Source organism: Balaenoptera musculus, chromosome 5 (assembly GCF_009873245.2).
Source record: "Balaenoptera musculus isolate JJ_BM4_2016_0621 chromosome 5, mBalMus1.pri.v3, whole genome shotgun sequence".
Classification (NCBI taxonomy): Eukaryota; Metazoa; Chordata; class Mammalia; order Artiodactyla; family Balaenopteridae; genus Balaenoptera; species Balaenoptera musculus.
The window spans coordinates 56,755,814-56,780,805 of record NC_045789.1 but is presented as its reverse complement, the minus strand read 5'-3'; the positions used below and the strand labels follow the sequence as shown (position 1 = coordinate 56,780,805).

The window sequence follows — 24,992 nt, the reverse complement described above, 5'->3', positions numbered from 1 at the left end:
AGTAGACAATCTAAGACATTCAAATCATCTGAGGATTAAAAGTTGGGGTCTATAAACGTAGAGACGTTTCAGTGGCTTAGAAAGACTCCTGCACGTGACTAAGATTGACTAGAGGAAATATTGCCAGAAAAAAACAGTGGAACGTGCTTCCACTATTATGTATGTTAGTCTTTGCTAAGGTATGAATTCCCTGTGGTTTACTTGTATATTAGACTACCTTTCTTATGTAAAGACACCTTAAGTTAGAGTTGGCTAGATGGATATCTCATAGAGTCTAAATGTCAAGTATCTCCAGACTATTTCACAGTGAGATCTATAATATTTAAAAACTACGTGCAAGTTAATCAAAGATAGTATTTAATTGTGAAAGTCTGAGAATAATTCTAAATTCTTGGCCCAGGAATGGATCAGACTACTTCATCAGAGGTATGTAACAAAAGATTGTGCATAAATCACCAGCTCCCGCGCCACCACAAAGGTTTACTGTGAAACTGAAAAAAATTGAAACATAAAGTACCTAAAACACCTAACACATACTTGTAAGAGTTACTACTACTATTATCAATTCTAATTAACAATAAAGTAACAGATTTCAAATGCAATGATATTAAATGTCAACTAATAATGCTAGCAGAGAATAACAAAGTAATAGTGGCATGATTACAAAAATCAAAAATCACTGGCAAAAAAACCCCCACAAAACCCAGAAAAAATAATACCTACTCCTAAGTAGTAGTCTGATCTATCTGGGATTGAAATTTCCCACACAATTCCAACTGGATATTTAGGAGCACAGAGAGCCAGCCTCGACTCCCACAGATCTTAGGTGTGTTGACTCGTCTTTCACTGGAAAGACTGAAATCAGAATGCTGCTCCTGTTTATTAAAGGAGAATTTGGGGAAATTTTTCCCTTCTGGATACAACATTAGTTCAAGACAAATTTGTGACATGGTCATTTAACTCTTCACTTTCCTTTTTATAAACCTCCCTCCCCAAATTTAGCCCTTTTCTCCTCCATGTTTGCAGAAACTAAGAATTTCATGCTCATAGTGCCTTAGTACTTAACGTTCTGATAACTCTTTACAAAATATACTAAAAACTGAATGCCCTGATGTAAAGAATACTTAAAACTCACAAGAAAATAATATCAAAATTTTGAAAAGTGCATATGAACAGATATAAAAAATAACTTAACTAAACCATAATCTAAGCTATTAACATAACTATAACCATAGTCTTATAGCATACAGTACAAGTTTCATAACTGGAGAAATACAAATATAAGTAATAAAAGATGTCACATGAATAAAAGTTTTTCACCTATGAAGTGGGCAAAAGCAAAGACAGAAATGGCCATAATATTCAGTTCAGAATATATGGGGGGAAAAATGCTCACAAATTATAGGATTTTTTTTGATAGAATGATTTGGTCATTTCTATCAAAAGAATACGTTTGGTGCAATTTCAATTTTTAGAATACATCCTAGAAATACATTTGTGAATTAACAAAGATATACAGAAGTTACATGGTTTGCAACATTGTGTATTTAGAGAAAAAATCATAAGAGATAGCATAAATAACCTCAAAATGGGGAAGATGAAAGAATTAATATTATAACCATAAAGTTGAGTGGCATAAAGTATTAAAGAGAATGAGGTATAATTAATTACAATGGTATAGCTATATATCCAAAATACGTTTTTAAGTGAAAAAGTAATTTTCAGTACAGAAACCCTGATCACGTTCATATAGTGGTTATCATAAGACAAAAGACCTAGTAGGGGGAATATAGCTTGGAGTCTTTTTTCAATACATAGTTTTCTTTTTTAAAAAAATAGTTACCATAACATTCATTACTTGTATAATTATAAAATTTTGTAAAGTAATGATCCCATTAGTGTTGATAAGTATAACATTAGGTATTCATTTAGCAACATCTAGATGAAAAGCTTCCTCATGCATCAAGGCGCTTGAGTAGGTGTCATATCTTAGAACTGTATGCTTGGCAGTATAATATAGAAATCATCTTGATACTGAAGTAATATTCTTTTATTTTTAAAGAATAGCATGGAAGAGTAGGTGCCTTCTTCAAAGGCCTAGATCCTAAGGAAAACTGAACCTTCAGATGGATGCAGTGTGGTCCAAACCATTGTTTAACATCAACAACGAAAATGTCTGTAGAAAACATGCATACAATTTCCTGAAAGAATTTTAAAAATTCAGGTTCCTGGGACCTACCCTAGACCTGAGGAATTAATAGATGGGATTAAAGAAATTACACTTTTAATAGCACCACACTACAGAATAAAGTTTGAAAACTTGTGTTCTAAACTTTGTAGATCTGAGGGTTAAGATAAGGGAAGAAATGGAAAAGGCTCAGATAGGTCTTTATATTTCACAGTTCTAAAAAATAATAACTGGGAAAAATAGTACTATTTCTTTACTGACTCTAGCCATTTGGTAAGTACAATTAAGAAATAAGGCTAGTGGTTTCTTTTAGTTAAAAGCAATGACTTGCTTTAACACTTTTATTTCAAATGAAACAATTAAAATAAAATAGGAAGCAATAGTCTTTGTAAAATACACTAACTTTAGTGGGATTTCTTATCAGTTCACTATAATTTTCTTGGTTGTGGTATAATTGAGGTTTTGGATTTGTTGTTTATAGTCATAGAATTCTTTAACTTTATGATGGAAAGCACTATGTATAAATATATTTAGTATGGATGTTATGATCCCTTCATTATTGGTTGGCAAGATCTTTAAGTATGCATTTAAATGATCTTTTACATTAGGCTCAGTAATTTTTATCATTCATTGTTTCTTTTATTTCCCTAAATGATTCTCTGTGATTTTGTTATACACTTTTAAGTTTATAAATCTGTCTAAGAATCAACAATAATTAATAAAAGTGATGAATTCATAGTTCTTTTTCATATAATCGCATTTTGGAGTCATGTTTTCTGCATACTTTTTGTTAGTTTTCATGTGTTATCCAGCTTTGGGGTCTCCTATATATTAGCCTTTTAGTCTTAAAAGTAATTGAAGGAATTTATTTTTGCCAACATAAAAGCTTTTGGTCCAATTTACCCATTTTGCATAATTTTATTGAAAAGCTGTTCTCTAGTTCTCCCAATCTCAAGCACTTTTGTTTAAAGCATCTGGTGTAACAGCTGTCGAAGTCGGTATTTTCCTTGCCTCCTTCGTTTTCCTCCTTGCCTCCTGCGTTTCCATCATATCCCCTGTTCATCATGACTCAATATCTTTATCTTTTATCATAAAATGACTCTTCTAAAACACTCTCAAGTACTATTCCTACTTGAATCAGATTGGTGTTTCTTTCTTCAAGAAGTTATCATGATTCAATCACCAGTGTTAAAAAGAGAGTTATGTTCTACCACTTGAAAGGATTACATGTGCGTGTGTATGTGTGTAAATGTAATGAGATAGATATATATTTATTTATATAAAATACATATAATGAACTATATAAATATATCTAATAAAATTATAAAATCAAAGGCAGGTTAATCAATTGATGTCACCTGGTATTTTAGAAAGGTGTCATGGAATTTTGATTGTTTCTAGGAATTTTGAAATATCATATTCTTTCTTTATCATCCTCAACTCCCTAATTTTTTTTTTTTAAAGAATCAATTTTATTTATTTATTTATTTTTGGTTGCATTGGGTCTTCATTGCTGCTCGCGGGCTTTCTCTAGTTGCGGCGAGTGGGGGCTACTCTTTGCCGCGGTGCGACAGCTTCTCATTGCGATGGCTTCTCTTGTTGTGGAGTGCCAGCTCTAGGTGCATGTGCTTCAGCAGTTGTGGCATGTGGGCTCAGTAGTTGTGGCTCATGGGCTCTAGAACACAGGCTCAGTAGTTGTGGCACACGGGCTTAGTTGCTCTGCAGCATGTGGGATCTTCCCAGACCAGGGATCAAACCTGTGTCCCCTTCATTGGCAGGCGGGTTCTTAACCACTGAGCAACCAGAGAAGTCACTCAACTTCCCATTTTGCAATTTAACATTAACATATTATGAGGGTTATTGTGAATTGGCTATAATATGTACTCCATCTATTCCAAGGATTTTGAGTACTATTTGAGGATTATTATAAATATATACAAATATTAGAAACATAAAAATTAGATATATATCTTTGTTTATATATAATTATACCTTAATTTTCTACACATATAGCTTGAGTTGGATTGGTATTACTCTCCTCTTCTCATAGTGTTCTAGCTGTCATAGAAATCCAACTAATAAATATAGTGTCTTTGAGAGAAAAATGCTTTGTTTTGAAACGTCTATATTTTGGTTTTTATCATTAGGTGAGTCTTATTGATCTTTGCCATCTCTTGCCTAAAGCCATTAAAGGGAAGTTGTTAATGGCAAAAATATGATGGCTAAATTTGTGCCTTTATTACCAAACATATTTGATTCCTTTCTATTGATCCTCTTCATCCTGCCTGGTCAGTAATTTGTACAAAAAACTAGGTCTTGTTGTTTCTGTCACTGGTTAAATATTTGAGCTTCAAATATAATACATCAGGTATACGAAACAGAATAGTAAACACACGGCAAAGTTTTTACTCACAGTGATATCCAATGATGTGTCTGGTGCAGCAGGAACTGTGTGTGTGTCTGTGTGTATGTTGGCAGAGAAACCATTTCTAACATGGTAGGACTGATATTTATTAGTTCTTCTGTTACCTACATGATATACCAAGTCCAACACTTCTCCTGAGCATGTGAAACTGAAGGCATACAGAGGTTACAACATACAACAGATACAACTTGACAGGAAATTCTAGATTGCTGAAAGTCAGCTGAAAACATGTTATAGTTTCAACAAATACACCACCCTTAACAAAAGCACTGCCTATAAATTTGGCAAATAATTAGCAGCTGGTTTTTGAAAAGGCAGGAGCCAGGCAGCAGGGCTCTTGAGCACATAAGCAGACAGCCCATAGGTAGCTCCATTTTATCAGGTTAATTGACAAAACTGTGTCTAATTAAATTAATTAAAGATGCTTTGGATTCCCCCCAAGGTGTGTCTGTAAAAGGACTGAATATGCTGTTGGAGGCAGTTACTTGAAGCCATCGTGTTCATGTTTAGTTGGAGTTGAATTCCTGTTTTCAATATAGCTGGGTTTGGAAAGAGAAATCTGGAGTGTTTATTGCTGTTTGTTTCTTTTCCTTTTTCTTTTTTCTTGACAGCTTCTTTCAGTCCATTCTAGGACTTGGATATGTCTCTAGATAAAGCTGGCAATCAAAATTTACACATTAACATATATAAAAATATTGCATATGTCAATTGAAGTAGGTCTGTGGGTTTTGAGGATTTGATATCTATGACCTGGATTATCCACTGCAGTCCTGAAAGAGCACAGAGTGATTTTTTACACTGGTAATACTGTTCCTGGGGTGGCAAGTTTCTTATCTCTTGCAGAAAGAACTCAGAGATGAGATAGGGAGATCAAGAAAGTAAAGTGAGCATTTATTTAAGCAGAGAGCGGGCAGACAGGTGAGTAGCTATCCCGGGTTTCTTTGGCAAGCCGGTTATGAGGGGCATACAAATGAAGGGGCAGAATATTCATTGGGGAAGGAGGAGTTTGGGGGTCGTATTTCCTGATTTTCATCCCAGCTCCACCTTCCCGAGGGGAGGTGGGATTTTTGTCCTTATTTAGCTTTTATCTGAAGTGTCATGGCATCAGTGCATGGTGGGTACTTCTTATCTGCAAGGCTAATTTTATTGTAATGAAAGCATAATGAGCAACAGGTTACATTCGGATGCAGGAGATTCATGTATTTCCCCACCTTTCTTTGCCTGTCTCCAGGACCCTCATCACCCCAAAATGTGTGGTTTCCTGTCAGTCTGAAGGTTGCTGCTTTTCTTTGCCCATGGACCCCCGCTGTTTACAAGATGTGTGATTTCTTGCCACCTGGTCCATGTCCCACCCCCTTCCTCTCTGCTCATATCTAGCTATCTGCCTGGTGTAACAATACTGCAGAGGTGACTACTTGAACCAATCACCTAGCTAATGTACAGAGCCAAATAAATTTCCCAGAATACCTTCACTCTACATACCATATGCAAGCAGCATGTGATATGAAAGAAGTAAAATGGTAAGCAAAAATTGGTGTCTTTTCTGCTTTCAACACTTCAATGCCTAGAGGAAACCATCCTCATTGTATCTCTGCCATCATCGTGTATGCACTACCATTATGTAAAACATGCTTTACAAAAGAAAACTTCTTGTTGGTGGTCATGATGGAAATGAAGAAAGTTCCAAGAAGAGGATGATAAAGGTTTTGGAATGTATTCTTAGTAACTATTAGTGCTGTGCTGTATTACTATAGTTACATTCAATTACCAATACTGTACAATGAAGCCCAGAGGGTGGGGTTGAAGGGAGGAGATCAGTGGTTCATGGACAGAGGGAGGAAAACGTTGGGAAAATACTAAAAATAACTCATAGTCTAGAAGAATCCTAAAGGGTATGCAGATTTCTATGATAGATTTTTACTCAATGTCCAAGCTAGCTTACCTATGTTGACTTGTATGGTTTATGCTATATATATAAATGGCAAATTAAATATTATATTAGAACTCAACAGTGTTTGGGAAAAAATAAGAAGTAGTATAAGGAGCAAGAAGGTTCTAGGGGGACTTGTAGTAGGGAGCCAATTGCTGCAGTAAATAGGGTGATTATGGTATTACATATTGAGACTGAAAAGGTGTTATTAGATTTTGTAATATTGATACTGTATATCTGTATAAAATAACAAAGAAAAGGTAAACTATGTAAAGTTGTTCTGTAGTCCAACATTAATGGAGCTATTATGCATTTCCTTAGGTTCTACTATACCATGTTCAAGGTTCCATCTGGTTTTGGAGGTACCTTCTAAATGATACTAGGTTTTATCTGTCCATCTGTCTATCTATCTATCTACCTATCTATCTATCTTAGGGCTGGATAAAATTCAAATACAGCTTCCTTTTACATATAGAATATATTCAGCATACCACTCAGGACAATGCTTTTTAATTAAGACATAAATAGTCAGCCAATGCAACCACCTGTCTACATAGAAAAATCTGTGTTAGTCAAAAGAGCTTTTCCTGGTCCTGCGTGTGGACAGCCGAGGACTCGCGAGGCTGTTGCCGGGGTGGGCGAGGCCGGAACGAGGGGCATGCAGGGGCGGAGGGCGCGGAGAGGGCGTGAGGGAAGTGAGCGTGCGTGAAGAGGTGGGCGATCGCGAGGGTGTGGGGCGAGGGTGGGCCGGAAAAAAAAACAAAAAAAAAAAACAAAAAAAAAAAGAGCTTTTCCTAAATAAAGATTTAAAAGCCCAAAATAAAATACTTCAAACCAGGAAAGAAAAAACAGATCAGATCTTATTTAAACTTTTTTTTTTTTTAACCCCAGAAAGACAGCTAACCCTAGTTTATTGTTTTTCTTTTTGGAATCATCTTTCTATATGTATAGTCAAATTCAGGCACTAAATTGCCTTATAAATATTAATATATAGTTAATTAGTCTTTTTATTTGAAAGAGTGCTGCAAATGTCTGGTTCGTCAAAGCATGCATACTAATTATAAGTAAAAGTACCTTCACAATCTTCATAAGGAAATGATAGTTTAATCTTAGGACTGTCACTTATTGCGATGCATGATGCCTGGCAGCTCTATGTCAAAATGAGTGGTCAGAAGGGTATACTTCAAAGACACTTAGGTTCTCAATTGACAAAACAATAACACAGAGAGACAATCCCCAGTTAAATGAGCAGCCCCATGTATATGGAGTTTCCAACACTTCATTTTACACACTTTGTAACTTTTTCCTTGAATAGAGGAAATCCCAAATTATAGGCCAGGATTTGGGACAAAACTCAGAAGTTCCTAAAGGCACATGCTAATGTGAACTTGCTTACATTTGAATTGTTTTAATTGCCCTGTAGATTGGATGAAACTACTGTCTACTCACAATGTTTTTCCCTTCATTCTAGCTGTTCTTGCACTTCAACAGTGTTGTAAAATATTTAGAAAAATGTCTGGTAGATAAAAGTGGCTATCTACTCTATATTGGATCTCATCGTACACTACTAGGATTAGCATGGGTGGATATCTCCTTTCCTTGAGTTATTCTTAAATTTCTGAAAGGTACTATGTGACGCACTGGAGGAAGATTAAGAAATATATTTTAGCTTACAAACTAATACTGTCTTTAGACTTCTAGGAGTGTGCTAGGGATTATAATAACTGCTTTATATTTATATTAACTCATTCAATCTTTATAGCAACCTTTTTAAACTGTTTTATTATTATTCTTAATTTTTAGATGATAAAATTACAGCTTAGAAAGGTTACAGTAAATAATGTAAAAAAAAGAATAAACAGAAACTTCAATTAAATACTGTCAGGAGGCCAGAATGGGGAGTTCTCATGCGCTGTGACTACAGCAGAGCCCAACAGGAAAAAGAAAGACTCCTCTTCTTTCCTGGCAAGGACTCAGCCAATGAAAAGCCATGGACTCTTTACTAGAGCCCTCCCAACTTCCTTTTCCCTCTATAAAAAGAGTTCTTCTCAACATTTTTGCTGGGGACTTGCATGTGGCTTGTCATGGTTGCAGACCCCAAATTGCAATGATCTGCTGATCACAAATAAACCTATTTTTACTGGAGAAAAAACTAGTAGCCTGTTTTAGGTCAACACTGTAAATCACGTAATATGAAAATAGAAACTACAGATTTCAGTATAAGCTGGCTTGTGACAGGGGCCCAGAGTCTTAAACACAGTACAACATTGATTTTTAATGTTAAATTAGTTATTTTTCTTTTTAGAGAATTTCTGGCTTTCTTTCCATTCAAAGAGCTACTAAATTCTGGAAATTCTTCAAATGAGAAATACACTTTTCATGTAAAGTGTAAAATTAGTAAGGATGTTTGGAAATTTCATCATCAATAGCTACATGTACCCATGTAATTTCAAACTGAAATTTCAATCGAAATTAAAACTCACTCTTTCCTTGATTGTTGTGCCTCCCATCTACTGCATTTCACACTCTTTTCCTACCACTCTCCCTTGTACTCAGTTTGCTCAATCTGCTTATGCCTGCTGGAAAAGACATGGCATGTCTTTGACCTTAAGATCTGGGCTGGAGAACTTGGTTTGCCTATCTAGATCCTCTCTTCATGTTTCTCCACCTTTCTCTGTTCAGCCAATGGGGATCATCAAGACAGGATCAGGAGGAAAGAGGATAGAGGTCCACATGTTTTAACCCTGGCTCCTTCCCAGTGGGGTCAGTGCAAGTGGACTGAGTTCCTCAAGCAAAGGCTATTGGAGCTCCTGTGAGGCTGTGATCTTTCTACATTGCTTTCTTTGTCTTAACTGCTCTCTCATCCCCTCATTTTGTCACTAGCCCTAGGATATTATGCTTTTCCTGTGGCTTCCCTACACAATGTTCACACACTTGTAAATAGTTCCTTTATTAAACTCTTCTCCAGTTACCCATTTTGAATGAACTATGTATTCTCTGCTAGGACTTTGATTTTTACAGGGCATATGCACTTAGTATTCTTTCTGCTAGGAACACCTTTCTCCCAGATATCCTCATTGCTATTCGTTTATTCCCATGAAGTTGTTGCTCAAATGTCACTTTTCTCAGTGAGGTCTATTCTGACATTTTTATTTAAAATTACAACTCCTGCCCCTATCCCAGCATCCATATTCCCCTTACCTAAATCTGTTGCTTTATAGCAATCATCACCTTATAATAATCTACCTAATTTATGTATTAATTATTCTCATTGACTTTGCTCATCATTAACATGTAAGAACCACGAGAGGAAAAATATTTGTCTATTTAGTTAATTTATGTCTCCCGAGCTCTAACAGAGTGCCTAGCACATAGTAAGCAGTCAATAAATATGTTGGATGGATTTAAAAGTTAATGCAGGGGAAGTAAGTTTGACAAGGGAGGCAGCATGGTATGGTGCTAAGAACATAGTCTATGAAATCAGATATATCTTCTTTCAAATCACAACTCAGCCATTTGCTAGCTTTGTGAAGTTAATCTTGATGAAATTCAATCTCGTTATCTCTAATATAGGCTAACAATACCTTGCAGAGCTGTTGTGAGGTCATAGGTTGCCTGGTGTCCTGGTGATATCCGTAAATATTAGTCTTCTGCTACACTTATTTAGTGGTGTTGTATTCTACCCATATTATATTACATCTAAAGAGTTGGGTCACATGATTAAAATACAAGTACAATTACTAAAAATGCTCATAGCACTCTACTTTTTCTCACCCTACTAGTCTTCACTCTTCTTTTCATGTTGTGGGCCTTCCACACATCAGGGAAAACATTTATCACCATATGAGCTCCACTGCCAAAGGGTAAATATTCCAAGGCACAATTACTAGATTTCCCTCTCAAAAATGGATAGCATACCTTCTCTCACTGCCCCCACCTCTTTCCACATATATATATGTATAATGTCATATCATAGGCAGGACCTTGAGGGACTATGGACTTACTATTTCACTCAGTTTTTTATAACAGTAAAAGAGGGAAGATAAAGGAATTAGGAATTAGATGAAAATTTTTAAAAAAAACTTGTTTTGATAATATCAAATAAAAATTTAATGTGGCCCTTAGATCACTAATATTTTTCTTGTTTTGACTATTAGTTTCTGGGATGCAAACTCAAATCCCATTCTTAGCAGATAGAAACTTTACTTAATATAATGATATTTCAGTGCAATCAAACTTGAATTTTGATGGACAATTATGATTTTTCTGTTCTTATTCAAATGTATCCCCAGCCTAAATCTTTTGTTGTAAACCAGGAAAATCTACAATGTCAAATGGACATCTCTTCTCTGTTGTCCTATAAATACCTCAAGCTGAAAACATCTCAAATTGAATTCATCTTCCTCTCCCACAAACTTACTCATCCTCCTTTATAGTTTAACTGAATTGCTTAACTATTCAAATAGTTGCTAAAGCCAAATCTAAGAGTCATTTTTGCCTCCTCTTTCTCTGGCTAAATCTTCTGCATTGATTCATACATCCATCAGCAAACACTTATTGAGTACCTCCCAGACCCTATGATGCATAAAATATTTCTGTCCTCATGAAACTTACATTCTAGTGAAGTAAAGAACTCATAGACATGTAAATCGATGAGCAAAATAATTTCAGACTGTCATAATTCCAAAGAAGAATATAAGAGTCCTGTGACAGAGTGTGAATGGAGGGTGGGTGAGGAATCACTGAGGAAAGGTCTCTCTGAGGAGATGATAATCTAAGATGAAAAGATCATTGTCAGGTGAAGTCAGCCATGCAAAGATAAAGGAACAGGGTCTATTCCAGAAAGAAGAAAGAACCAATGTACATATATACATTTCTGGGCACATTCACAGAACAGAAAGAAAATTAGTATTGATGGATGACCATAGTGATAGAGAACATCTTAGATGAACCTGATATATTAGCAAGGACAAGGTGAACTAAAGATTTTGTAAACTATGTCAAGACTTTGACTTTGATTCCTGGTGTAAGGATAAAACATTGAGGGAGCCAGTGACTCACTAAATCTATGCAAATCTCTTCAGATCTTTTGACCCTATTTTCCTCTGACTTCAACTCATGGCTAGCTGTTCCCTCCATTCAGGCCATGATTAATTAAAACATTAATTGAATTAATCCATTAATTGTTCTTTATCCATACTCTTCAGTCTTTCTACCCTCTAAGTCTACTCTCCACAATAAAGCCAGATTTACTTATTTAAGACTTTATTTTTTAGAGAAGTTTTAGGTTCACAGAAAAATTGAGAGGAAAGTATAGAGATTTCCCATTATTCCAGGAGATATATATCTGGGGGTCAGGCTTGGTGCTGTTTTCTTGTTTGCTTTGGTTTTTTTTAGTAGACTTTATTTCCCATATACTGTCTGCCCCCACACAGGCATAGTTTCCTTCGTTATTGACATGCCCCATCATAGTGGTATATTTGTTACCATCAGTGAATCTACGTTGACACCTCATTATCACCCAGAGTCCATAGTTTACATTGCAGTTCACTCTTGGGATTGTATATTCTATGGGTTTGGACAAATGTAAAATAACATGGATCCATCATTAGAGTACCATACAGAGTATTTTCTCTGCTCTAAAAATCCCCTGTGATCCTCCTAGTCATTTCTCTCTTCTTCTCTACCCTCTAACACCCTGGCAACCATTGATCATTTTATTGTTCCCATAGTTTTGCCTTTTCCAGAAGGTCACCTAGCTGGAATCATATAGCATATAGCCTTTTCAGAATGACTTCTTTTACTTAGAAATATGCATTTGTTTTTTCCATGTCTTTTCATGCCTTGAAAGTTCATTTCTTTTTAGCAATGAATAATATTCCATTGCACTGATGTACTACAGTTTCTTTATGCATTCACCTACTGAAGGACACCTCTTTTGCTTCCAAGTTTTAGCAATTATGAATAACGCTTCTATAAACATTCATGTGCAGGTTTTTTGTGTGGACCTAGGTTTTCAACTTCTTTGGGTAAATACCAAGGAGCACAATTGCTGGATCATATAGTAATAGTATGTTTAGTTTTATAAGAAACTGCTAAACTGTCTTCCAAAGTGGCTATACTATTTTGCATTCCTACCATTAACTACTGTGTGTTCCTGTCACTCCACATCCTCGCCAGAATTTGGTGTTGTCAGTGTTTTGGATTTTGGCCACTCTAATAGGTGTGTGGTTTATTCATTTTTAAGGAAATTCTCTCATGTTACTCTCTTGATGAAAAGTCTTTGATGATTGAATAAAGAAGGAAGGAAGAAAGGCAAAAGGAAGGTACAATTCTCCACTTGTTCTTCATTGCCATGAAGGTAAAATCAGGTTCTTCAACAAATGTTAAAAGATCCCTTCTGTATGATCTCTTTCCCCAATGTCACCATCTCTCTTACGCATTCTGTATGTTTGAGACAGTGAACTATTTATAGTTCCTGAATAAGCCCTGCTTTTATTCCTGGAATTTACATGTGTTATTTTCTTTGCCTAAATAATTTTCAACCAGTTTGTCTGGCTAATTCCAACATAATTTTTGGATGTCAGTATTATTCTGGACAACCACGCCCCCCCACCCCAGAACTGGTTAGTTGGCCTGGTGTGTCTTCCCATAATGACCCTTTATTTACTCCTATCATGGAAGAATCACACCATGTGGTGTGATTGTTTCTTGTCATTTTTAAACTGTAAGCACCTTGAGGGAAGACTGCATTATTTTCATTGGGTTATTCATAAACACTTGATATTTAGTAGATGTCAATTAATATTCACTGCATCACACTCAATTGATTTGATGTCTGTGTGTCATTCCCCTCAAGATAAGAAAATGGAGGTGGGCAGGGTGGAAACAAAACTATACTTTGGTAACCTCTTATACACAATCTCACCTGACCTTTTTTGGTTTGTATACAGTGACATCAAACTTATGGTGAAATAGTTGAGAAAATATGATATAAATATACATATATATAGATTTGATAAATATTTGAATGATATCAATAAGGAAAATCACAGAAAAATATTTTCATGTATATAACTCAGAGCGATATCTATTTATTGGTTTTAGTGAATGAAATTAATAAATATGTATATGTAATTTATCATTTGACTATGATATTGCTTTTTAGAAATAAACTATTTAATTTAGAATAGCTTTAGATTTATAGAAATAATTATCCACATCCAATTATCCCTATTATTAACATGGTAGTATGGTACATTTCTTATAATTAAAGGACCAATATTGATACATTATTATTAACTAAAGTCCATGATTTATTCAGATTTTCTAAGATTTACCTAATATCATTTTTATGCCACAAGATCCCATCCCAGATACCACACTGCATTTAGTTATCATGTCTCAAAGCTACGACTCACTTGACTGTGACAATTTCACAAACTTTTCTTGTTTTTGATGACCTGAACAGTTTTTCAGAGTACTGGGTCAAGTATTTTGCAGAATATCCCATTATTAGGATTTGTCTGGTGGTTTTCTCACAATTAAACTGGTTATGGATTTTAATGAGGAAGACCAATAGGAAAACTGCCATTCTTATTACATCATATCAAGAATACATATATCAACATGACTTTTTGATGTTGAAGTTGACCTTGATTGCCTGGCTGAGGTAGTGTTTGTCTGAGTTTTCTACTGTAATGTTAATGCCCCCACCTCTTTCCCTACTGTAGTCTTTGGAAGGATGTCACAATGCACGGTCCACTTTGGAGTGGAGAGCTATGCTCCACTTCCTTCAGAGTGAGATATCTACATAAATATTTTAGAATTCTTGTACATCAGAGATTTTTCCATAGAAATTCCTTTTTAAATATTGCTTATATTTTTATTTTTAGCCTGCTTCAAATAAAAGTCTTACAAACTACACATAAGTATAGATGTTTATCGCTTCCATTCCTGGCCTCAGAGAATTAAATCTTAACCCGTAAGTAAGAGAAGGTATATATTTTTGTTTGTCAATTTTAATTACAAGAGACATAAAACTAAAATGCAATATACTTATCATTTTCTTCTGTTTTGGCTACCTGTTAAGTTTTTTCTGATAGGTGAGAAGAAAGATTGATTTATGTATTCACTGTCCCTTGCAAACACACACATACACACACACACACACACACACACACATACATACATACACACATACACACACCCAACACCTTAATTGCATATCCAGATCTAGTCATAGACCAGCTGTGAAGGAACTGAAGTTAGTCAGATTGGTTCAAATCTGCTTCCCTTGTCAAGATTTCATTGCCCCTACTCTGATGCCCCTAGTCTTCTCCCCATCTCCTTCTATGAATGTTCTAAACACAATAATCCCCTAAAGAAACTCCTATAAAATTATTTGAATACTGCTCTGTCTACAGTTGCCTTTTTAAAATAAATGAATTTAATTCATTAAGAGTAACATACTATCTGGCACTTTTAAGAAATAAGGTACCATGTAATAAATGGAAATAGGGAATACATTTCAGACAAAAGAGGAAGATACAGAATCATATGATAGAGTGTACAGTGTTAATTTTGAAATCTGATATATGGTTGACTTGACATCCAGCAAGACAGCTTTGAATTATAACCTGGGAAAAGTTAAGGTTGATCTCTGATTGACAGTGAAGACAAAAGCAGAGCAGTAAGCAAGTGATCAAAGAATTAAAGCAGAGTTTACAAACCAATTAACTCATAACTATGTCACAGTGGAAAGTAATTTTGCAAAGTGATGACCAGTGAATGGAGACTTGTAAAAAAGAGTCTTGCTTAGCACTTGGAGAAGAAGCAAACGTAAAAAAGCCTATCTAAGCAAGTATTTAGATTAACAAAACTTGTAAGACAAAATAAGAGATCAAATATCCTGATTTTAGCTCAGAGCTTGTTTTATTTTTTTATAAGTTGGCATTTGGTTAGTTGTCTTTTAGAATCATCTATTTAACTAGTAGATTAATTTCTTTATACATAAACGTGTAAATTTAATGATGAATCTATTCCCTTGATAGTGACCGGATCAGTGTGCTTCCTGCCTGCACAGAGCTTACTGTAGTCAAGAACTACAGAGGGCTCATTATAACATGCTGTTCCCGATAGACAGCAATTTGGAAGCATAACACAAAGTAAATAGCATTGCTTAACTTTTATGTATACCTGACCCTAAAATATCATGTTGTATTAAAAAGTGTTTATCATGTGGTTGAGAACGAATATACCACTAGAAACACTTTAATAGCTCCTTACTGGAATTAGCTTTATTATAAATAAATTTTTTAAATCCAAAATAGAATTTTAAAATCATTTGTAGAAAATAGCTCATGTTTCTTTTTCTTTTTTCTTCCTTCGGAATATATACTAGCATCATAAAAATAAAATAAATTATAAAAAACAAATAAAAAAGAATTAGGACATTTCTCAGATGAAACTAAGTGAATAAATCTGCATACTTCTATTTGTTTGATGTAGCAGACAATTACATTATTACACTTCATAGGATAAACCTAGTTAACAAATCATGCACATTGTTCCCTTATTTCTATTCAGCAGATCACACGGTTAGACTATAGTCTGATAACTATTTCCATTTGCAGACTCAGAAATAAGAATTGTACTTCTGTTCATTTCTCTCCCCTCCCTAATGCTATTTAGATTAATAAGATAAACACCATTCTAAGTCATTTGTATTTGGCCAAGGTAAAGTACGTGGAATGAAATTTTATTCTTTCCATCCAATACAGTTCTCTCTGCAAAGAAAAAATAATAGTAAAATATTGAAAATAGGAAAAAATTTGACATCTTAAGATGCTAATCTGATTTATATTGTTTTAATGTTCATTTTATTCTAATATACTAGAAAAACAAATGTTTGTAATGTTGTCTCATATCCTAACCCCTATCTTATTTTGCAATTTATGTGAATATCATTTGCAGACTAATTTTATTTTTAAACTTGAAGCCCTACAGGCTTTTCTGTCTGAGTAAGCTAGATAATATTTTTATTTATTTATATATTTCATTTATTTAGGGTGTTTCTTCAACCTTAGTCTTAGTCTTGTAACTAATGCAGATTGCTTTCTATGGAGTAGATTCGTTCTGAACATGTCACCTACAACTTCCAATTATCCCGGTTAGCTGCCAACCAGAAAAGAATAAATGAAAGGTATGAAAGTGTTACTTACTCATGTATTCCATTATTGTGGTGTAAGTGAAATGGACTGATCAAAAAAACTGAGTGTAGTGTAAAGAAGTTTAAAATTGGACAGAACTGATTTTGATTACTGGCTCTACCACCACCTGTGTTCTGCCCTTGCTTCCTTCTTAATTTCAGTTCAAAATATATAAAATAAGAATAGATAGTTTTTTGGGTTTTTTTTTTTTTTTAAGAATAGATAGTTTTATAAAAATAAATTTTCAAGTATTAAAAACTTGGTTGAGATAATATACAGAATATTAATCTGTGCACTTTTCTCTTCTTCTTGGTCTTTTTTTAAAATTGTACTTCATGTACCTCTTCTTTTTTGCCCTGAATAGTTAGATTTATTTATTACAAAGTCAGACAAAGGGCTATGCTTACGGCATTAGTCGAAAAGATTCAAATGCATGTTTTTTTAAGAAGAGTTTTTCAGAAGCAGAAATTTGATAATTGTTTGAGGAAGTTACATAAAAGGAGAAGGGACACCAGTGCCTTGGAAATTCAGGTTCTATGGAACTGGAGAGAGAAAACTGAGCCCTTTAACTTTGGCAAACAAGATGGATGAGAGGCTAGGTGTGGTTGGACAGGTCAAAATACCATGAATCTGTGTGGAAACAAACTCAGGGCCAATATGCACATTTTGTTACTAGCACCCAGCCAACTACCCACTGATTGTTCAGTTTGGAGCAATGAATGCCTTGTTGTGTCTAGAGATTTTATTTTAGTGTATTAATAATTTAAGTAATTCTCAAAGCCAATAGAATAGGGGTTGAGAGGACTTGGACATGCTTTTGTATAATAGTACATAAAGTGGAAGCTTAGCCCCTGAAGAGGGGAACAGGGCAGAATCCATTTGAACTTTCTTCTAATCTGTACTCCAGTAGAATAGAAATGTGCTTCTCAAATGATCTGTAATGAAGGCCAATTTTAACTTTGTAAAATATAGTAAAAAAGATTGCAGTTATGCCGTTATATAGCCAGAAGTAGAAGTTATTGTAGGTTGTAAAGTAATAAGATGCATATTGTTCCCAATGTGTCATTTTAAAAATATATATTAAAAAGAAAATAGCCATGGATTTATCTAAAAAAACAATATAAATATTTGTTTATCAATTTGTTAACAAAGAGAAATCAAACTGGTAAAATCTAGTTTTATTTTCTTGAGAGTACTCTGGCACCACTAATTATGATGGAATTTATTATCAAGGAACTTTATTATGTAATTTTTAGGCATAGTGGACTATTATACAGGCTTAAGCTGTATTGTGTAGATTTTTGAAAGATATTTTCAGCTTTAAAAGGGCTAGTTAAAAGATATATAAAGTTAATTTTTAGCCTAATAAAAGGTAGCATAAAATTGGGGAGTTAAAAGTTCCCCATTGTAATAAGAGTTTTGAATGGTTTCTTCTTACTGAAAATAATAAATGCATTTTAGAAAAGAAAAAAATTTTCCAATATATAGACTTCTGAGAAAATAGCTTTCAAATAGATAGAGAAGCTTAATCTCCCTTTTCATTGTGTTAAGTAGATTTTCAGGTACACACAATCTTTGTCATATTACGTCATGGGAAGGTGATTCATAACCACAGTTATACAATGACATTTCCTCAGTTTAGATCAATTTGGCAGGGTATATTTTTAGTTTATTTCAAGGTTGTCACTTGAGTAAATGAAAACATCTTGCCAGTTTATTCACCCTCCTATTTTTTACGTGCATTCCCTGAAAAAAAAATTCTGTGTGGTTTATTACTTATTAAATCACACTTGCCTTCCTGAATTGTAAAGGAGCTTTTAACAATTCAGCATTTGTGAAGTATACTTGAATTACCAGATGTCTGCTTTTATTGAGGAATATGTTTGGGTGTTTTGATCAATGGAAGTTTAGAAATACTAGGGAAAAGGCTGTTTTAGAAAGACAGCTGGCTGTCAGGTAGCAATAGACTCTTAATACTAGGATTTAGAACTCATAAGTAGACTGATGTATTTACAAAGCAGATAAGATAAAATGTAGAAACATCAAAGTTGTGTTGACTGCTGATTCTGACATGCTGAAACATTTTGATACTTGTTTTGGATTTTTAGCAGTTCATATCAGAAGTTGAATCAACAGAAGTATCAGGTAAATTATAGCATTATTTGTTCAGGGAGTCTCCTGTAGAAGCACAATCCTATTTAAGAATGAAAAGGAATATGCTGTTACACTTTAGATTTTAATCTCCCAGTATGTCTTACATAAGTGGCACCAAATTTGTTGTTCTTTGTTGACACTCCTTAGCTAAGGAGGAGGAGTTAATTTTTGGAGCTAACTTTGAAAAAAAGACTCTACTATGTGTTTCATTCTCCTTGAGCCAGAATAAGGTGTATATTTGCTCAGAACATGATTTAATGTGATTTTTTTTTTTCCTGAGGGATGTGCTTTCTTCTAGCAGTTTAAAATCTTTGGCACACTAACAACCTAGAAGTAATGGATAAATTCCTAGGAACATATAACCTATTAAGACAGGATCATGAAGAAAGAAAATCTGAACAGACTGATTACTAGTAAGGAAATTGAATCAGTAATCCAAAAAACTCCCAGCAAACAAAAGTCCAGGGCCAGGTGAATTCTACCAAACATTCAAAGAAGAATACCAATCCATCTCAAACTCTTCCAAAAAATAGACGAGGAGAGAATACTTCCAAACTCACTTCACAAAGCCAGCATTACCCTAATATCAAAACCAGACAAGGATACTACAAGAAAAGAAAATTAGAGGCCAATGCCACTGATAAATATAGATGCAAAAATCCTCAGGAAAATATTAACAAACTGAATTCAACAATGCATTTAAAGAATCATACACTGTGATCAATTGGAATTTATTCCAAGGATGCAAGTATGGTTCAACAACAGCAAATTGATCAATGTAATATGCTACATTAACAAAATGAATGATAAAAAAATAATACAATCATCTCAATAAATGCAGAAAAAGTACTTGATGAAATTCAACATCCATTTATGATAAAAACTCATAACAAAGTGGGTATAAAGGAAATATACCGTAGTGTAATAAAGGCCATATATGACAAACCCACTGTTAATGTCATCCTCAATGGTGAAAACCTGAAAGCTTTCCAAGATCAGGAACAAGACAAGGATGCTCACTCTTACCACTCTGTGCAATATAGTACTGGGAGTCCTAGCCAGAGTGATTAGACAAGAAAAAGAAACAAAAGGCATACAAATTTTGAAAGGAAGAATTGAAACTGTCACTATTTGCAGATGACAGTGAAACTGTACTACTATCTTTCGCTGCACATAAGAATTAACTCAAAATGGATTAAAGACTTGAATGTAGGACCTGAAACTATAAAACTCCTAGCAGAAAACATAGGTGACAGTAAGCTCCTTGACATTAGCCTTGGAGATATTTTTTTTTGAATTTGACACCAAAAGCAATGGCAACAAAAGTAAAAGTAAAAAAGTGGGACTACATCAATTTAAAAAGCTGCTACACAGCAAAGGAAGCCTTCAGCAAAATGAAAAGGCAACCTACAGAATGGGAGGAAATATTTGCAAATCACAGATCTGATAAGGTACTAATGTCCAAAATATATAAAGAAGGCATTATAGCTCAATAGCAAAACACACACACACACACACACACACACACACACACACATACACACAAATCTGATTAAAAAAATGGGCAGAGATTCCGAATAGACATTTTCCCAAAAAAGACACACAGATGCCAACAGGTACATGAAAAGATGTTCAATATCACTAATCATCAGGTATATGCAAATCAAAACCGCAGTGAGATTTAACCTCACACCTGTCAGGATGGCTATTATTAAAAAGACAAGAAATAAAAAGTTTTGGCAAGGATGTGCAGAAAAAGGAACAGTTGTACACTGTTGGTGGGAATGTAAATTAGTGCAACCACTATGGAAAACAGTATGGGGGTTCCTCAAAAACTTAAAAAAAAGAACTACCATATCATCCAGCAATTCCACTTCTGGGTATTTATCCAAAGAAAATAAAAAACACTAACTCAAAGATACATGCACCCCCATGTTCACTGCAACATTATTTACAATAGCCAAGACATGGAAACAACCTGTGTCCAGCAATGAATGAATAGATAAAGAATATGTGATATATATAATATATATAATTAAATATTATATACATAATATTATTCAGCAGTAAAAAAGTAGGAAATCTTGCTATTTGTGACAACATGGATGGACCTCGAGGGCATTATGCCAAGTGAAATAAGTTACACAGAGAAAGACAAATACTGTATAGCCTGTCTTATATTTGGAATCTGAAAAACAATCCAGAAAAATAAACTCATGGACACAGAAAACAGACTGGTAGTTGCCAGGGGCAGGGGCTGGGGGCTGGCAAAATGGGTGAAGGTAGTCAAAAGGTATGAGCTTCCAGTTAAAAAATAAATAAGCCACTGGGAATGTAGGTACAGCATGATGACTATAGTTAATACTACTGTATTGTATATTTGAATGTTGCTAAGAGAAGAAATCTTAAAAGTTCTCATCATGAGGAAAAAAATCTGTAGCTATGTATGGTGACTGACGTTAACTAGACTTACTGTGGTATCATTTCAAAACTTATACAAATATAGAATCATTCCATTTACGGCTGAACCTAATACGCTATATGTCAATTATACTTCAATTAAAAAAAAAGCATTTTAAAAACTTTGTGTAATTTTATTTGTAAAAAATTTTCAAAATAAATATATTCAATATTGAATTATTTAATATTTAATTATGGACCGTGGATCACACGTATGCTTTAAAAATGAATATGCACATATTGGCGTGCATACTGCACATTTGTTTTACAAAGGGGTGCACAATCAAGCAAGTCTGGAGAAAACAGCTGGGGCGAGCCTATGACAGCTCAGTGTGGCCGGTGCAGCCTAGCCTTGTGCCTGTGGTGGAGAAGTGACAGTACAAGGATTAAGGTGTGCTCAGTAAGACAGGGTATGCGAGCCTTCTGAACAGGTGGAGGAGAAGGAACCTAGCTTAGAGGGCAGCTGAGGGACAAAGAAAATCAGGAGCTGCCTGAGTCACCTAAACCCACCGAGCAACAAGCACAGGTGACTCCAAAGACCTGAAGAAGGAAGAGAGGGCGTCTCCAAGCCCCGACTAATGCTAGGGCAGAGCCCTGTTCCAAGCCTGGGCGCCTGCTGCCACCACTGCTCACCTTCCCGCCCTAAGCCCCTGAAAGCCGCAATTCTTTTCATTGGGGTAGAAAGGCAATTAACACCATTTTCCAAGTTCCTAATTTGAAATCATAGCATCAGAAATGGACAGACCTGTATCCACTGTCTCGCAGCAAGCACTTTTGATGTTCCGAAGCGTCCACTCGATGGCGGCCGGAAGCGGGTAGCAACGGAGCTACTCCTTTCAGGGTACCGCCCAAGTACAGGTGGGAAGGTGGAAGGGAGATGCTCAAAGGCAAAGGCAGGGATTCTGAGGGACAGAAGTGCACCCGGGAGGGAGGCTGCACAGGGTCTGGGTAAGGAACGGAGGCGGGATGCTGCCCCTTACCTGCCAAGGGCTCCGGCCAAGTCGCTCTCTGGGCCTCGTCTTCCTCACCTTCTTCAGCTGCAGGGCCGGTGCTGGTCTCTGGGCCACGACTCCCGAGTCTCGCGCTTCTTCCTCTCCTCCAGCAGCTGACCGCTGACCTGGCGGACCTCCTCCTCGAACAGCTGCCTGACCTTCTCCAGCCCGGGACGCTGCTGGTGATGGAGCTGCTCCTTGCTTGCTTCAGGGCAAGCTCTCTCTGCTGCGGCCCAACAAAGAACATGGAACTGTCTCCCGGGTCCTAATGTTCAGGTCCAGGGTCTGGTCCGGTCTCGCCCAGCTCTGCAGCTTCGCCAGCAGCCTCGCCTTCTCTAGCTCCAGATTCAGCAGATTTTCCTGCATCTCCTGACGTCCCAGCCTTCGCTGCAGCCCCTCCGGTTCTTGTCTGAGCTGCCTGTTTGTTGGTCTCTCACTCTTCCGGCGGGGAGGCTTCTCTTCCCTCAGTTCGTTCAGCTCCCGCCATCTTGGGCAGCGGCACCGCTCAGACTTCCGGTTCTTCAGCCTCGCAGCAGGAATCATTGATGCTCCAACTCCTTAATCTTATGCTCCTGGTCTGCTCTCCCTTCTTGGCCGGCCTGGAATTCCTAAATTTTCTGACTAGCTTCCTGTCATTTTTTTTTTTTTTGCCTGTGTGTGCTGCAAGTCCAGCTGCACGCACCTTCAGCTTCTGCTTCTCAGACTCCGGGGACTTCAACTGCGCCTCCTAGCTCCGCACTCCACTGCCATTCCGAGATCTTCCCCTTTAAAGCGCTGATGGTCTCGCTGGCTTCTGCCAGGCCCTCCTCCCGCGGGCTCTCGCTGGCTGCGTCCAGGCTCTGCTTCCGCCATCTGTTGCGCTCCAGCTGCTCTTTCATCTCCTCGTCCGCCTCGGCCTCCTGCTCCTGAAGCTGCTGAACGCGTGTCAAGAGCTCCTTGTTGCGGTCAGGCTCGAGCTGCCGACCCCTGGCACTGGTGCTGGACGCTCGCTCCAGTTCCACTCAAGCCCTCTTGTGACTCGGCGCCATCTGCATCTTTTCCCGCTCCATCTGGATGAGGCAAGTCTGAACGGATCTGCTTTGTGTGTTTGTCCAACTGCATCTCTGCTGGTACTGCGTCTGCAGAGAACCTTGGGTAGAGGTGGAAACATCCAGTCCAAATCCTCCCTCCACTCCCTGAGAAATGAAATTTTTCAAGACCTTAGGGTGGATAGGAAGGTGGCGTTTTCCCCCAGGTGTTCCACGTTCCAGCTCCTTCTTTCTTCCCTCCCTCCCACCCTTCCTTCCTTCCTTCCTTCCTTCCGTCTTTTCCTCCTTTCCTCCTCTCTTCTTTTTATCCTGTACTAAAGGTAACATCATCATACTGATTTTCCATTTTTGGTTCTTACTTTCATCAGTCCCAGGAAAAGGGCTTCTAGGGTGCTGCTTATTTTCTGTTTCTTAAGCTAGGTGCTGGTTACATTTGTGAAAATTCATGAAAGTAGAGAATTATCATTTGTCACTTCTCTCTATATAAAATTCTGATCAAATATTTTATATGGGCTATATTTTGTCTCTATTGAACATCCAAGCTTGACCTGTTTTTGATATTAATTCTAAAATTCCCTCACAACTTCTTTATAACATCTGTTATTTCTGAAGGCCTAGCTCATGTTTCCTCATTCAGTTCAATGACTAAATTCTCAAACGTTATCCTTCTTATACTCCCACTATTGATTTTAGCTGTTGTTGCTATTTAAGTCCTTAATTTACAGGTGCTTACATTTTAACACTTGAAAATCATTTTAAAAATTAAATTGCAACTTTAAAATGAAGTTCTCAAAAATTGCAACTTGTTCAACTTGACTGTATATGAGAACGTGAAATCTAAAGGTGCCTTAAAAAAATCTAGACATAAGAAAAAATATAATCAAAAAGGGACATTATTATATAAATACAATAACAGAACTTCTGCTGTGTAGGTAATGCAGACAGTTCTAGGTATCTAGTCAATGAGCACACAGCAAGTACTTAAAAAGTTTTCATTTCCATTCTTTTGTTCATCTTCTCCCTCCTTCCCTTTCTGCCTCTTTCCTTTCCCTGCCTTTTCTTTTCTTTTCCGTTCCTTTCTTTTCTTTTCTTTTTTCTCCATTCCTTCCTTCCTTCCTTCCTCTCTCCCTCCTTCCCTCCCTCCCTCCCTTTCTTTCTTTCTTGGAACTGGAACTAGATTCAGGTTAGATATTTTTGGCAAGAATGCTTCATAGGTGGATTGTGTACTTCCATCAGGAGGTACAAATTAGCTAGTTGTCTTTGTTTTTATGATGCCAGTGGCCATTGATTACCATTGCCTAAATTCAGGATTTCATTAGGAGTTTGAAAAATGGTATTTTTCTATGGTTTTTTCTGTGTTTTTTAGCTGCAATATTTCCATAGAGAGAAACACGTCCTCAATAATTTGTTGGCTATCTCTTGATATCATTGTCAGGATAAATGTCTGGTTTTTCCTTTCATTTTCCTTTCATTTCCTTTCATTTACCAGTTTTAAAACAGCAAGTTAATTCTAGATATCTTCCAAAAGCGAAGAATAGGAATTTAAAAATATATATTTTTGTATCTTTACAAATTCATAGAATTAGCTATATTATGTTTTAATA

The 24,992-nt window shown here is 36.1% G+C and overlaps 1 protein-coding gene across 1 annotated transcript in view; it reads right to left on the bottom strand.

Annotated features, from left to right (window-relative positions):
- The window catches only part of MAD1L1 (mitotic arrest deficient 1 like 1), a gene marked incomplete at its 5' end in the record, with an annotated part of 264,769 nt that extends 241,160 nt beyond the window's left edge, over positions 1-23,609 (bottom strand). The window contains 8 exon segments of the mRNA XM_036852240.1: positions 22,349-22,532; positions 22,535-22,624; positions 22,627-22,902; positions 22,905-23,016; positions 23,018-23,041; positions 23,043-23,097; positions 23,099-23,558; positions 23,561-23,609. Coding sequence (XP_036708135.1) covers positions 22,402-22,532; positions 22,535-22,624; positions 22,627-22,902; positions 22,905-23,016; positions 23,018-23,041; positions 23,043-23,097; positions 23,099-23,558; positions 23,561-23,609 — 1,197 coding nt within the window.
- Between the last annotated feature and the right edge of the window lie 1,383 nt (positions 23,610-24,992).